The following is a 14,644-nucleotide window of genomic DNA, read 5'->3' on the forward strand; positions in this document are numbered from 1 at the left end:
ACAATCTTGCCTTTATTTTTCTTAGTAATACTCTTAGCAATACATGCAGTCTTCTCCATAATCTGAGTTTCAGTTTGAATGTGTGTGTTGGGCATGCATGTGTGGTTCTGGGGATGGAACCAGGGCCTCATGCGTGCTAGATAAGTACTCTACCACTGTCCTATATCCCTAGCCCCAGAATTATTTCTAAGCATTTTGCCCCAAGTTTCTCCCCAAAATTCTAAACTCCCCAATCCCATTAGTAGTAGTAGTAGTAGTAGTAGTAGTAGTAGTAGTAGTAGTAGTAGCAGCAGCAGCCAGGGATTGAACTCAGGGGCACTCAACCACTGAGCCACATCCCCAGCCCTATTTTGTATTTCAGTTACAGACAGGGTCTTACTGAGTTGCTTAGCGCCTCACTATTGCTGAGGCTGGCTTTGAACCTGAAATTCTTCTATCTCAGCCTCCTGAGCCATGGGGATTACAGGCATGTGCCACTGTGCCTAGTTCCCATTCTTTATTCTCTCTTCCTTAACCAAAGTAATGATTATGAAAGGCCTGTAACTTTCTTCACTATAGTAAATACATATTTTATCATTTTAGCTTCATTAATTATAACTCTCTCAGTGGAAATCTGAAAAGCCCTTATTTCTTTAAAAGGCAATATACAATTGATTTAAGAGATCAGGAATTCTCCAGTTATCTTTGTAACAGCACAGTATTAGCAGTTTAATCTAAATGCTAAGTGAATATTTTGAGAGAAGATAGATGTTGAAAATTAAAATACATTAAGTCCCAGTGAGGTGAAAAGCCAATTGTTAATTTCTGTATATGAAGATTTGCTTCAATGAATTGATTTCAGCAGCTGAGATCCTGGTCATTTCATCCAGTCCACCAAAAAGAATGACTTTATTTATTTATTTTTGGTTAAAACTCTGGCAATTCTGGATTCTTTAAACAGATCTGTTTGTTCCACTTCCACTGAAGGAGGCTTCTCTTTCTCTGATCCTGATGGTTTGGGTTTGGTTTCTTTCAGCATGATTTTGAAGTCAGAGGAGATGTAGTCAATGGAAGAAACCACCAAGGTCCAAAGCGAGCAAGAGAATCCCAGGGCAGAAAGGTAAAAGCTCCCTCCCTCTTATTGACAAGAATTCCATGGTTCTCCATTCCAGCCAGCTTTGTGGCAGTGGTTTTCATCAGGTTAGGCACTGCTATAGCACCAGCTCAGTGTTTTCACACAGCTCTTTTTAGTTCTCCCAGCCCAACAAGGCAAATAATGTTTCTATTGTACGACCAAGAGAACACAGAGGTTTAGAGAGGCTGTATAATTTCGTGACTAGGAAATGTTAGGTGTTCTTTCCCATAGTAATAGCCTGTGATTACAATCTTGCCTTTATTTCTCTTAGTAATACTCTTAGCAATACATGCAGTCTTCTCCATAATCTGAGTTTCAGTTATTTCTAAGCATTCTGCCCCAAGCCCCGTGGGCTTCAAGTTCCAGCTGATAAGTGGCAGAGCTAGGTTTTTATAGAAGTGTAAATCTAAAACCTTTGCTCTTTCCACTTTACCATGGTATCTTCCTTAAAGCAGTGTAGTAAATACTATGAGCAGGGGATATAGAGGGCTATCTGCTGGAGCATATAAAAGGAAGTGGTTAATAATCAACAATAGCTGGCATTTATAGAACGTTTACCATATGTTAGGGAATGTTCTAAATCTTCAACCATATTTTGACTATCAATTTTCCAACGACCTTATGAAATATGTACTATTATTACCTATTTTACCTATGAGAAGAGCTCAGAGTTTGAGTAAGTGGCCCAAGGTCACATAGCTAGTTAGTAATGAAACCAGAAATTGAACCCAGTCCTCCTAGCCCCAAGTCTAAACTCTCAACCATGCCATGGCTTCTTAGAAAGTTACAGAAAGTTTTATAGAGGAGAAAAATAGATATTCAAACAATTTTGTAAATGAGGCCCAGGGAGATTCAGTGGCTTTCTCCAAATAATATTGTAGCAGATGATGTGGCCAAAACTGTGTCCTTTTCTCAGGGAGAAGTCCAAGCAAGATCTCACACTTGTCTGTCAGGCCTGAGCCAGCTGCTTTCTCAAGTTCCTGACTAAGTGCTTGTGTTCCTGGTGTTCTTTTCTTCTTTTCTCAAGAAAAAAAAAAAAAATGCCACAGGGCATTTCAGAACATCCCCATTAGGAGCACCTTCTGTCCTTTTACACAAACTTAAGCAAGAACCAATAGAGTTTTCTAAAGAAAACTGCTTTGGGAGACAATCATAAATCAAGCCTGGAGTTCTCCACCCTGGAGTTCTCAACCCCATCCTCACGCTCTCAGCCTATCAAGTAACTGTTGCTAATGTCAAGAAAAGTACTTGCCCTACTTCTTCCTCTGCCTTCTGCCCAGGGGAAGCTCTGTGAGAACCAACCATTTGTTTTTGACTCCATTTGATTCAAGGCAGAATTAGCACCAGATTCCTCCCACCTTCAAAGGAAATTCCAGTGCTTTGAGAATTTTCCTGCTTTCCAGGATGCCATTGCTGGGCTTGGTGGTTTGTGCCTGTAATCCCAGTAACTCGGGTGGCAGGAAGATCACAAATTCTAGACCTGCCTGGGCAAGTTAGCAAGACCTTGTCTCAAAAAGGGATAGTAGAGTGCCCTTGGTGCCACTGAGAGGAAAAAAGTACCTGGCCAAAGGAATGACATTCTAAAGATACTAAATGTCATCTAGTATTTTCCTCTAGAAGAGAAATGTATTTGTAGAAGTAAAGCTTCAAATTCCTTATCTCATGACTAGACATTCTCATCAGTGTCAGCCTGGATGCAAAAATTCCTAATATGTTGTACTTTTCATGGTACTATTTGGTTCCAGCTGGCTGCCTGGGGAGAACTCTTAGCATTATGATCATCTAGGTCCTATCAACAGGTTGAGGATGCATTTTATTCATGCAGATGGGAAGAATGGTACAAATGGAAGCTGTCACTTAAAACAAAAACAGACTTGTCCTGCTGTCTTTTCTTTTTTCTCTGCCTGTAAAGTGTGTGTATAGGGAGAGGGGGACACATTGCTGTGTTTTTAACTTCCTGATTTTTCTCTATTTTTGTCTTTTAGAGGCCAGATAAATTTGAGGCCTATGTAATTTTCTTTTTAGTTGAATGGGAAGTAGGAAGAGGGTCAAGACAATGAGAGTTGTCCAAAATAATATACTTTTTAAAAATAAATATTCATCTGCTGGGCATAGTGGCACATTTCTGTAGTCCCAGCTACTGGGCAGGCTGGGGCTGGAAGATTACTTGAGCCTAAGGGTTTGTGAACATCCTAAGCAACATAGTAGGACCCCTATCTCAAGGAGAAAAAAAAATAAAATATATACACACACACACACACACACACACACACACATTCAGGCTGGGAATGTGGCTCAATAGTATGACACTTGCCTAGTATACAAAAAGCCCTGAATTCCTCTCTTAGTATTGATTTTCTTAAAAGTGTGTATTTGTTTATGCATCCAACTGACACAAATTTATGGGGTATTTTTTTTTTTAATGCAGTGCTGAGAACCAAACTTGGGGCCTTGCACATGCTATGCAAGCGTTCTACCACTGATTTATTCCCCAAACTCTAGGTTTCTTTTATTTTTTATTTTTTTAAAGAGAGAGGAGAGAGAGAGAGAATTTTCAATATTTATTTTTTTAGTTCTCGGCGGACACAACGTCTTTGTTGGTATGTGGTACTGAGGATCGAACCCGGGCCGCACGCATGCCAGGCGAGCGCGCTACTGCTTGAGCCACATCCCCAGCCCGTCTAAGTTTCTTTTAAATAATACCCAAGTCCTTTTCTAAGAATCTGTGCCAATGAATTTGTACTGTCCAACACAGTTGCCACCAACAACATAGAACTGTTCAAATTAAGATTGAAATATGAAATTCAGGTGCTCACTCATCCTAACCACATTTTACAGGCTTAACAATCACATGTGACTTGTGGCTACCTTACTAGCACAGATACAGAAAATTTTCCAGTATCATTGAAAATTCTTTTGTTAGCACTGCCGAACACTTTTAAGTGGAAGTACCCCTAGGAGAAGTGTGTGATCTGTCTTCAGAAAACCAAGCAATCTGATCAACTTAAGATACAAACCAGGGCTGGGGATGTGACTCAAGCGGTAGCGCGCTCGCCTGGCATGCGTGGGGTCTGGGTTCGATCCTCAGCACCACATACCAACAAAGATGTTGTGTCCGCCGAGAACTAAAAAATAAATATTAAAAATTCTCTCTCTCTCTCTCTCCTCTCTCACTCTCTCTTAAAAAAAAAAAAAAAAAAGATACAAACCAGTCCTCGCGTTCACATTAAGAACTGCATATGCCAGGTACAGTGGCACACGCCTGTTATCCCAGCGGCTTCAAAGGCTGAGGCAAAAGGATCATGAGTTTAAAGCCAGCCTCAGCAAAAGTGAGGTGCCAAGTAACTCAGTGAGACCCTGTCTTTAAATATACAAAATAGGGCTGGGAATGTGGCTCAGTGGTTGAATGCCGCTGAGTTTAGTTCTTGGTACCCACAAAAAATAAAGAACTGTGTGTAGCTGGGCATGGTGGCACATGCTTGTAATCCCAGCAGCTCCAGGAGGCTGAATCAGGAGGATCACAAGTTCAAAGCCAGCTTCAGCAATGGCGAGGCACTAAGCAACTCAGGGAGACCCTGACTCTGAATAAAATACAAAATAGGGCTGGGGATGTGGCTTAGTAGTTGAGTTCCCCTGAGTTAAATCCCCAGTACCAAATAAACAACAACAACAAAAATCCTCCTGGACTGAAGTGATCTTCCTGCCTCAGCCTCCTGAGTGCTGGGATTATAGGTGGGTACAACTATACCTGGCTAGAAAACTTTTAATTTGTTAAAAGAGATTTCTGTGCTTGGTGCAGTGACACACACCCGTAATCCCAGCATCTCGGGAAGCTGAGGCAGGAGGATCATGAGTACAAAGCCAGCCTCATTAAAATTGAAGCACTAAGCAGCTCAGTGAGACCCTGTCTCTAAATAAAAATACAAAATAGGACTGGGGATGTGGCTCAGTGGTTGAGTGCCCCTGAGTTCAATCCCCAGTCTCCCCCAAAAAAAGAACTGTGTAGACCGCATAATATGCAATGGCCATTCTCAAAGGAAAGTGAGACAGAGAGATATTTGGGAATCAGAAGAAAGTCAGGAGAAAAGGAGCATGTAAACAAAAACATGACCGCTTTGCTGATTGGTCTCATGGTTAGTGCTGTGCCACTCTGGATAAGCATCAAATTTCAACCAGTAGCTTTGAATCTCTTGCCATCCAGGTCTTATTAAATATAAAGAAGTAATGCACTCTACTGTATATATATAATACATACAGTATATATATAAAGAACAAATAATTTAAAAATACGTGTATATATATGTAAAATTCTAGGTACTTGGGAGTCTAAAGCAAGAGGATTACAGTTCCAGATCCTGTGTCAAAATAAGGATCAGGGCTGGGGCTGGGACTCAGCGGTAGGACATTTGCCTGGTGTGAGTGAGATATTGGGTTCGATTCTTAGCATCACATGTGAATAAATAAAATAAAGTTATATCAACAACTAAAAAAATGTATTTTAAAAAATAAGGGTTAGGGATATAACTTAGTGGCAGAATAATTGCCTAGCATGCACAAGATCCTGGGTGTGATCCCCAGTATCACTCCACAAAAATGAAGAAATAAATAATACAGGAAGCTTCTTTTGAGAGTCTTTATTTTTTATTAAAACCCATACTCAATTATAACCATGTTTCTCTCCATCCCTTGTCCCTCTTTCTCTCCTTACAGATCTTCAGGGGCCTAAAAATCTGTTGCTATGGGCCTTTTACCAACATGCCCACAGGTGAGGATCTTAAAAGAAATACAAAGCTCCAGCTCCAGCCTCTTTCTTACATGGTGGAATAGTACAGGCAAGATCACACTATCGGAATCCTTCAAATCAATGAGATATTCTGAAGTTTATTCTGTTTGCCCTGCTCCAAGCAAAAGAGCCCTAAATGTCATCTTAGGGCAAAAATCTAGGCCTTCTGCCCCTTTCAAGAGCTTGAGGGCAGTGAAAAGTTAGGATTTAGGACACAGAGATGGGGTAAAATTGTTGTTAGTGCCCATTTGGACTAAGAAAGAGGTAGGGATAATAAATTAGGAAGAAGATACTTTGGGCTTGTCAATGTCAAGAAAGCGTTTTATTCTTCCTAAACCATCTTCATTTAATACAGAGAAGAAAGCACAGCAGTTGCATAAGCCCTGTGAGTCTGGGGCCATGCACAGGCCCAGAGCAGGGGCAGACTCTTGATGAATATTTTCTAATTACATTTGACATTGAATGTGATGATTAGGACTGCTGTGGGGCTCAACTCTGGTATTGTTTGACACTAAGGCCCTTGTGTATATATAGATTTTGTTCTTTCTTTTCAAAACAAAGACTACTCACCTTTGCTTCCTATGCCCCACTTCTGCCCCAGGAGCTCAGGTCTTCTTGCTCATGAGAAGAAGGCTTTAGCATTTGGTTACTGGCAGATAAGTGGCTACAAGGGAGACTGGCAATATAATTTTGCTTCCTACTTCCACTGATTATTGTTGGATTTTTATGAAATTTCCAAGTGTTCATTGAAGAATTTCTTCTTTTTTTTTTTTTTTACTTTGGTATGGTGAAAAGCAGGTATCTCTAGCAGGTTACATTTTTAGAATGAGTTAGTGAGTTTTGATTCAGTCAGACAGTCAGGAACACTTCAGCAATTCTCAGAAATAAACTGATAGGGAAGAGCTCATCCATGGATGACTTATTGCAAAGCATGTCCAAAGGGACCCAGAAGACACCCATTGATTTTACTGATTCTCCAGGTGCAAGTGGAACATCTCTTCAATCTCTGTTAATTTCTGTACCCCTGAGTCTGCTGATTCCATCTCGGCATGTAGCCTTTCCCCACTGATACACTGAGTCTCTGACCAGGATGATGTATATTTTTTTCACTGGATAAATTATCTTCCTATCTCTTGACATTTACAGTAATTACCACCAAGTATGGTGCTCTCAATGGCTGTGATTATCAATTACCAACACAGAATTAGGATGCAGGAAGGGAAGGAAGGTGGATGTTTTGTTATACAGTATCTTATCTAGCAACTTAGCAAATTAATGGAAATTAGATCTTGGATTTTTTTTTTCTTTCAAGCTTTTTTTTTTTTTTAATATTATAAAACCTTATCTTCCAAGTAGAGTTATGGAAATGGATAGCCAGAGTAGGTGGCAGCAAATCAGTGGCAAATTGACTTAGAATACTTTACAGCCTTTCTGTTCTTTGGGGCAGAGATAGAAACTCTCCTACTAAGGAATCTTTCCTCCAGGGATATGTGGTATAGGGTTATATATGTGGATCAACATGGTAATTTTGGGTCTGATTGCCCTGTTTAGATCAACTGGAATGGATGGTGCAACTGTGTGGAGCTTCTGTGGTAAAGGAAATTGCGTCACTCACCCTTGACACGGTAAGTATTTGCTGCCCTGTCCGAGGGAGGACACAGTATTCTGTCTTGCAATTGAGCAAGGCTGGTACCCAGCAGTCTCATAATTTCCCAAAATGTAGCCTCAGGAGCCTTCTCTGACCATGTACTTGTGTCTTCTGGGCCTCCATCTATGAGGCCCAAGTAAGAATTTGATAACTACAAGTATTTAATAGTACACTGAGAGGAGGTGTCTTCCTTCCCCTTCTTGCCATGTGCCTTTCCCCCTCTTTTCTGTGGCTGCTGCCAATGTATTCTGCTTTAGAAACCAAGAAGGTGTGAAGTGGCAGTGCCAGCACACATCTGTGATCTCAGCAGCTCAAGAGCTGAGACAGGAGGATCACAAGTTCAAGGCCAGCCTTAGCAACTCGAGACCCTATCTCAAAAAATTAAAAGTACTGGGGTTGTGGCTCAATGGTTAAGTGCCCATCAGTTCAATCCCTAATACCAAGACAAAAAAAAATGGTGATGTAACTATTGCAAAAGCCCTGCTCTGACACCCTCAATACTTTTTTCTTCCTGGGGATGCAGGGTGCTCAGCCAATTGTGGTTATACAACCAGATGCCTGGACAGAAGACAATGGCTTCCATGGTAAGATGTCTGCATGCTCCTATGTTATTTGGGGTTCTGTTGGATGGGTTTGGTTCACCACTTATCACCTGGTGCTTGAGTAGCATAGTTCTCAGCACATTTTAAATATTTATTGAAAGAATGGATAGTTACAATGTCTTTTTAGCCAGGTGTGGTGGTTTATGCCTGTAATCCCAGGGACTTGAGAGGCTGAGGCAAGAGGATCATAATTTCAAAGCCAGGGCTGGGGATGTGGCTCAAGCGGTAGCGGGCTCGCCTGGCATGCATGCGGCCCGGGTTCGATCCTCAGCACCACAAACAAACAAAGATGTTGTGTCCGCCAAAAACTAAAATAAATAAATAAATACATATTAAAAAATAATAATAATTTCAAAGCCAGCCTCAGCAACTTAGCAAGACCCTGTCTCAAAACCAAAAACGAAAGGGCTGGGGGTGTAGCTCAGTGGTAGAGTACTTGGGGGTGTAGCTCAGTGGTAGAGTACTGTGTGTGTGTGTGTGTGTGTGTGTGTGTGTGTGTGTGTGTGTGTGTGTGTGTATGTCGCTGATTTCAAAAAATCCCCAGTACTGCAAAAAATAATAATAATAATAATAAGTAAATGTCTTTTTAACATTGTTCTTGTTTAGTTTTTTGTTAGAGAAGTAATCATGAACTTTTTGCATGGGGGGCAGGGTTTTTTTGGGGGAGGGGGCATTATCATTTTGAGATGTGGGTCTCACTATTTGCCCAAGCTGTCCTTGAACTTGTGATTCTCCTGCCTCAGCCTCCTATGTTGTTGGGGTTATAGGCATACATCTCTTGGCCTGGCGTTGAAGGGTGAAGGAGGTTTAAATATGAATGTTTGTCACAGAAAACATAATCTAGCACGAGAACAAAATAATTGCTAAAACCCAGCACTTGAAGATGATCACCATGTTTTGGATTTTTGAGATATTTTTCCACATCATGTCAGGTGTGGCACACATCTATAATTCTAGTGATTCAGGAGGCTGAGACAGGAAGAGCACAAGTTTGAGGCCTGCCTCAACAACTTAGTGAGGCCATATCTAAACCACCTCTGGGTTCTATCTCCAGAACCTAAATAAATAAACAAAATTAAAACAAAAGACATTTTTCTAATCTTTAAATTGCAATGCCATTTTGCTCTTTCTGGTGGCGTTTCCTTTACCAGATTGTAGCCCATGTTAATAAAATTGCCAGAGGCTGGTTTTTAGAGAGAGGGGAGAGAGAGAGAGACAGAGAATTTTTAATATTTATTTTTTAGTTCTCGGCGGACACAACATCTTTGTTGGTATGTGGTGCTGAGGATCGAACCCAGGCCGCACGCATGCCAGGCGAGTGCACTACCACTTGAGCCACATCCCCAGCCCTATGTGCAATAATTTGGCTTTTACGCGATTAGCCCTAAGAACTCACATAGCCACGTCCCCAGAGTAGATTGATTAGAATCTGTTCTGAGAGAATGAACTGACATTAATCTCTTTGTGCTCTGTCCCCAGCAATTGAACAGATGTGTAAGGCACCTGTGGTGACCAGAGAGTGGGTGTTGGACAGTGTAGCCCTCTACCAATGCCAGGAGCTGGACACCTACCTGATACCACAGATCTCACCCAGCCACTGCTGACTGCAGCCAACCATGCATCTAGAACCACAGGACCTCAAAGATGAGCTTAAAAAATGGCCTTTCCAGCTGGGTGTGGTGGCACATGTCTATAATCTCAGTGGCTCAGGAGGCTGAGGCAGGAGGACTGAGAGTTCAAAGCCAGATTCAGTAAAAGCGCATTCCTATCAACTCAGTGAGACCCAGTCTCTATATAAAATACAAAATAGGGCTGAGAATGTGGCTTAGTGGTTGAGTGCCCCCGAGTTCAATCCCTGGTACCCAAAAAAATAAAATAAAATAAATGGCCTTTCCATCTTAGGCCTGAGGAGCTCCTCTTACTCTTGAGTCTTTCCATAGTTATTAAATATTTATACACATCAGCCTGAAAAGAACTTCTGGCTTTGTGAGGGTCTCTTAAAGATTTTCTACTTCAAATGTCCCTTTGAAATCTGCCATGAGAACAAAATTGTTGCAGCTTTTCACCTGAGAAGAATTTAAAACCATTTAAATTCCACCAATTGAGCTAGATACTGATTCATTTTTATCAGCCCTGTTTCTGGTACTGGACTTGTTGACTTAGGTCTAGAGACATATAGTGGCTTGGCCTCAAGAGAATAGCTGGTTTCCCCAAGTTTGTTTCTCTAAAACCCTGTGTTCATAAAGGCCAAGAGTCAGGCCCTTCAGTGAAAGGATCTGTAATACAACTTACAATCAGAACAGTCCTTGAGCAGCTCTTAAATGTTAGAGTAGAGCATTGGGGAAGAAATTCAGAGGCAGATAATGAATATGAATATGAAATTTGAGAGTGAGTCAAAGGAGATCTCCAAAAGTCTAGAGTATAAATTGCTAGATTTTTAAAGAATATGCTCTGAAACAGAATATTTTCAAGAACTCCCTATATCCAGAGAGAGCTCTCTAATTCCTCATTAGCAAAAAAAAAAAAAAGTTTATTGTTATTGCTCCAGTATATAATCCATTCCTCTTAAAATATAAGATCTTTGATACGAATATTTCATGCCTGTAAAATGATGGATCCCACGGAAAGGAGCTGTTGCTTTCTTTGAGGTAATTTTTTTCCCTTTGCTCCCTATTGCTGAACCATAAAATTTCATAAATAATTTTCCTTGCTGAAGGAAGAGGAAGTATTTTTCATATACTCGTTATGCAAAACTGTTTATAGCTTTTGGAAGGACTAGGTCTTCCCTTGTCCCCCAGTGTGCAAGGGCAATGCAGACTTGATTGTACAAAATATATTTTGTAAATATTGTGCTGTGAACACTGCAAATAAACTCAGTAGCAAACACCAAGAATGTTCTTGGGGCTTATACCTGCAGATTTTCTCTGTGCTTCAACTTCTTGGGGCAGCTAAAGGACCTTTTGTATTTTCTACTGTGGCCACAACAAATTATCACAAATGCAGTAGCTTACAGCAATATCTGTTTGCATGCGTGTGTGTGTGTGTGTGTGTGTGTGTGTGTGTGTGTTTGTGTGTGTGTTTTTAAACAGGGTCTCACTGAGTTGCCAAGGCTAACCTTGAACTTGTGATCCTCTTGCCTCAGTCTTCCGAGTAACTGGATTTATGGGCATGTGCCACTGCATCAGCACAACCTCTGTTTATTATTTCTGTAAGTCAGAAGGCTGGAGATGTAGCTTAGTGGCAGAATGCAAGTTTAATACGTATAAGGCTCTTGGTTCAATCCAAAACCAAGGTGTTGGCAGGGCTATGTTTATTTCTAGAGGCTCTAGAGGTCAGTCTGCTCATTCGTGTTATTGGCCAAATTGTTCCTTGTGGCTGCAGAACTGAGATCCTTATTACCTTGCTATTTAGCAAGGGTCATTCCAGCTTCTGGAGGCCACCCATATTCCTAGGCTCCTGACCACTTTCCTCCATCTTCAAAACCAGTCTTGCCTGGGCCAATTTTTCTCATGCTATATTTCTTTGTCTACTTCATGTTTCTAACTCCTGCTGAAGACTGTTCTGTTTTTAAAGGCTCGGATGATTAAGTTGTACCTACTAGGTAAGCCAGGGTGATCTCTCTGTCTTGATGTCCCTTACTTTATTAGCTACAAAGTCCCTTCACAGCATTATCTAGGTGAATATTCGATTAAATAACCAGGAGACAGCAATTGAGAGAGGACAGCTTTAGAATTCTGTCTACCACTTCTATTTAACATGCTTAATCCACAGATAACACTCTGTTCATCATTTCCTGGCCCTTACACTATTCAGAGATTGGAATCCTCTTTGAGGCAAAGAAAATAGTCATCACACAATTCAGTACTGCTGTATTTGTGGAGGGCGAGGAAAGAAAGAAAATGGAGCTAACTATTTTATCTGTTAGTCCTCATCATAGCCTTGTAAAGTGGATATTTATCACCTCTTGAAAAATGGGGACTGAGGTTCCAGTTCCTTATTTATAAGATGTTGCTCAAAAGTTTACATAGCTAGTAAATGACTGTATGGAGATCTGAAACTGCCTTTCCATCCCATCATTCAGTTTTCCACCTGAATTAGTCATGAACCCAAGCCAAAGGACTTTGGTTAAAGTCTTAAGGGAATTTTGGAAGAGGAGCAGGTTGTATAAGGAATTGGCACTTGCTTCCTTTGGGGGCCATGGTGAGAAACAGTAAAAGCAACCCCATGACAGGCAAGTAGACTTATAGAATTGGGTCATGGCTACCATTTCTACTCCCTTCCAACCTTCCAGCTTCTGACTGTATTTTTCAGTTGTCAGAGCCTTCCAGTTCAGCCTCAACTACATCAGGGCCTCCCCTGGACCAGTGCCAGCTCCCTGTCTTCCTGCCAGGGAGTTGATTGTTCTTGGGGTTAGTGGTAAAAGCAGGTGAGAAGCAAGCAGAAGTGCAATTGGTCTAGTCTTCTGTCTCAGTGTCTCATTTCCAGGGACCAGTCATGACTCACTGGGCCTTGGAGATGAATTTGGCCTCAGTCTTCTGCCCCCCATCACCTGATGGGTTAATAGAAAAAGCAATATCCATCTTGTAGTACATTACTGCCTTTCCAGGAATCCTAGATGAAAGCAGATTTTTTTTTAAGTCTTTTATAATTATCTCTCAAGGTTTTCTAACAACTGTATACCCCATCTGATTCATGCTCTGCAAAACCTTTCCCAGAATTCAACTTCTGGCCTTGTCCTCAGAGTGCCTGGCCCAGTTTGAGTCCTATCTGATGCTGGGATAAATCTTGTTCCCTTGACTTCTGACTTTAAGATGTCCTTCCACGTTTCCACCCCAAAATCTCTATCCCTCTCTGGGCACAGCAGCACTTGGGAAATAGTTCCTACACTGCCTTTTATCTCATTTCACAAAATGAACTGCAAAGAAGCTGGAAGGAAAAGAGGAGGAGGATTATAGTGAGGGCACAGAGGGCGGGGGCTAGAGAAGAGCTCCAGCAGATTATCTCCTTGCTAAAAAATGCAACCAGCATCATCAACAAAGTATCGGCTCAAAAACATGCAAGAAAGGAAAAAAAAAAATCAGTGTTTGGGTGGTCTGAGTGGAAGGAGCCAAGCTGCCCAGAATGTATCCTGCAAAGGCTGTCAGGAACCGATAAGGACAGCCCCAGATGCAGATGGCACAGAGAAGAGCAGGGTGAGGGAGAACTACAGATCTGCTGAAAGAAGCCTGAGAGAATAGGGCCTGCTACCCAGGGAATGTGGGGGCTCACTTATAAATAGCTGCAAAATGGCTGAGCTGAGGACCTCCTCACCATATTTCAATGAGGCCTCACTCCCACTAACAGCCTGTAAATCTGCCTGTAACAAGTAGAAAATTAAAGAAATGAATCTGGGCAAATAGAAAATTAAGGAGAGCTGGTACAGCCAGCTCCTGCAGAGAGCAGGGGTTGGAGGAGTATAGAAGGCTCTTATCCTGTGCATTAGGATGACTGGGAGAATTTAAGCCATTATTTGAAGGGCTGGAAGGAATTAAGATCTGGACATTTCCCCAATATTATGGTACCTGGGAACATGAACTTTGAAAACCTAGTTTCCAGGACCCAAAATGATACGGTAGCTTGAAATGCAGCTGAGTGCAGTGGTTCCCAAAGCATAGCCTCCATTCTCATTTCCATGTGAGCAGTAGCATCACCTAGTAACTTAAGTGTGCAAGTTCCCTGGCCTCACCCAGACCTGCTGAATTAGAAACTGGGGATGGGGCCCAGCAACCTGTGATTCTATAGCAGACTCAAGTCCCAGAACCTTGGGCTGAGTATAAGTCATGCTAGTTGGTATAAAATGTTATCTGTGGCCCCTTAACTTTTGTCTCCAGGAGAGGTTAGTCTTGGGCCTGTTGAGAATAGTCTGTGGGGTGGTAAGTGGTTCTTATCTACAAGGTTACAGCAGCTGGCTTCAGTTAACTCCAAAATGGCTCTTTAAGCAAATACAAAGCAAAGGACAAAAGATTAAATTATATTAGCAACTTAGGAGCAGAAGGGCCAAACTACTTAAAAAAAAAAAAAAACAGCTAGAGGTTTATGAGGTTTTATTAATATTTAAATTGCAGTGAAACCACAGCTGCAGCCTTTGACTCTAGCATAGAGATATGCAAATGTGGCTTTCAAAAGCAAAGCAATTTTAGACAGCCCTCAAGGTAATAAGAACAAATAAAACAAATGATTTTGTAATTTACCTTTATTGACTGATGTTGCCGAGGCATGAAGATCCCATACCCTGTGAGAGTCAGCAGCAACTGAGCTCTCCAAGGGGAGCAAAGGAAGCCCACCCAGAGGGAGAAATGCCAGCAGACTCAAGACTGGTGACAGAAAAGACCCAAAGAAGACAAAACAGAAGGAGATCAATAAGAGGGAAAGATGACTAACTTAAATTTAAAAGTAGAATGGAAATCCATCCCTGGGGTCTGTGGACCATCTGATCACAGGAGCAACAGCAATAATAG

The 14,644-nt window shown here is 41.4% G+C and overlaps 1 protein-coding gene across 5 annotated transcripts in view; it reads left to right on the forward strand.

Annotated features, from left to right (window-relative positions):
- Brca1 (BRCA1 DNA repair associated) overlaps positions 1 to 11,063 on the forward strand; it is a 68,985-nt gene extending 57,922 nt beyond the window's left edge. For all 5 annotated transcript variants that reach the window (XM_078040995.1, XM_078040997.1, XM_078040996.1 and 2 more), the window contains exons 19-23: positions 1,016 to 1,099; positions 5,825 to 5,879; positions 7,449 to 7,522; positions 8,069 to 8,129; positions 9,627 to 11,063. In XM_078040995.1, coding sequence (XP_077897121.1) covers positions 1,016 to 1,099; positions 5,825 to 5,879; positions 7,449 to 7,522; positions 8,069 to 8,129; positions 9,627 to 9,751 — 399 coding nt within the window. In that variant the 3' untranslated portion in view covers positions 9,752 to 11,063. The remainder of the gene's footprint in view (positions 1 to 1,015; positions 1,100 to 5,824; positions 5,880 to 7,448; positions 7,523 to 8,068; positions 8,130 to 9,626) is intronic.
- Positions 11,064 to 14,644: the final 3,581 nt, after the last annotated feature.

The sequence above is a fragment of the Ictidomys tridecemlineatus genome, chromosome 3, assembly GCF_052094955.1.
Source record: "Ictidomys tridecemlineatus isolate mIctTri1 chromosome 3, mIctTri1.hap1, whole genome shotgun sequence".
Lineage (NCBI taxonomy): Eukaryota > Metazoa > Chordata > Mammalia > Rodentia > Sciuridae > Ictidomys > Ictidomys tridecemlineatus.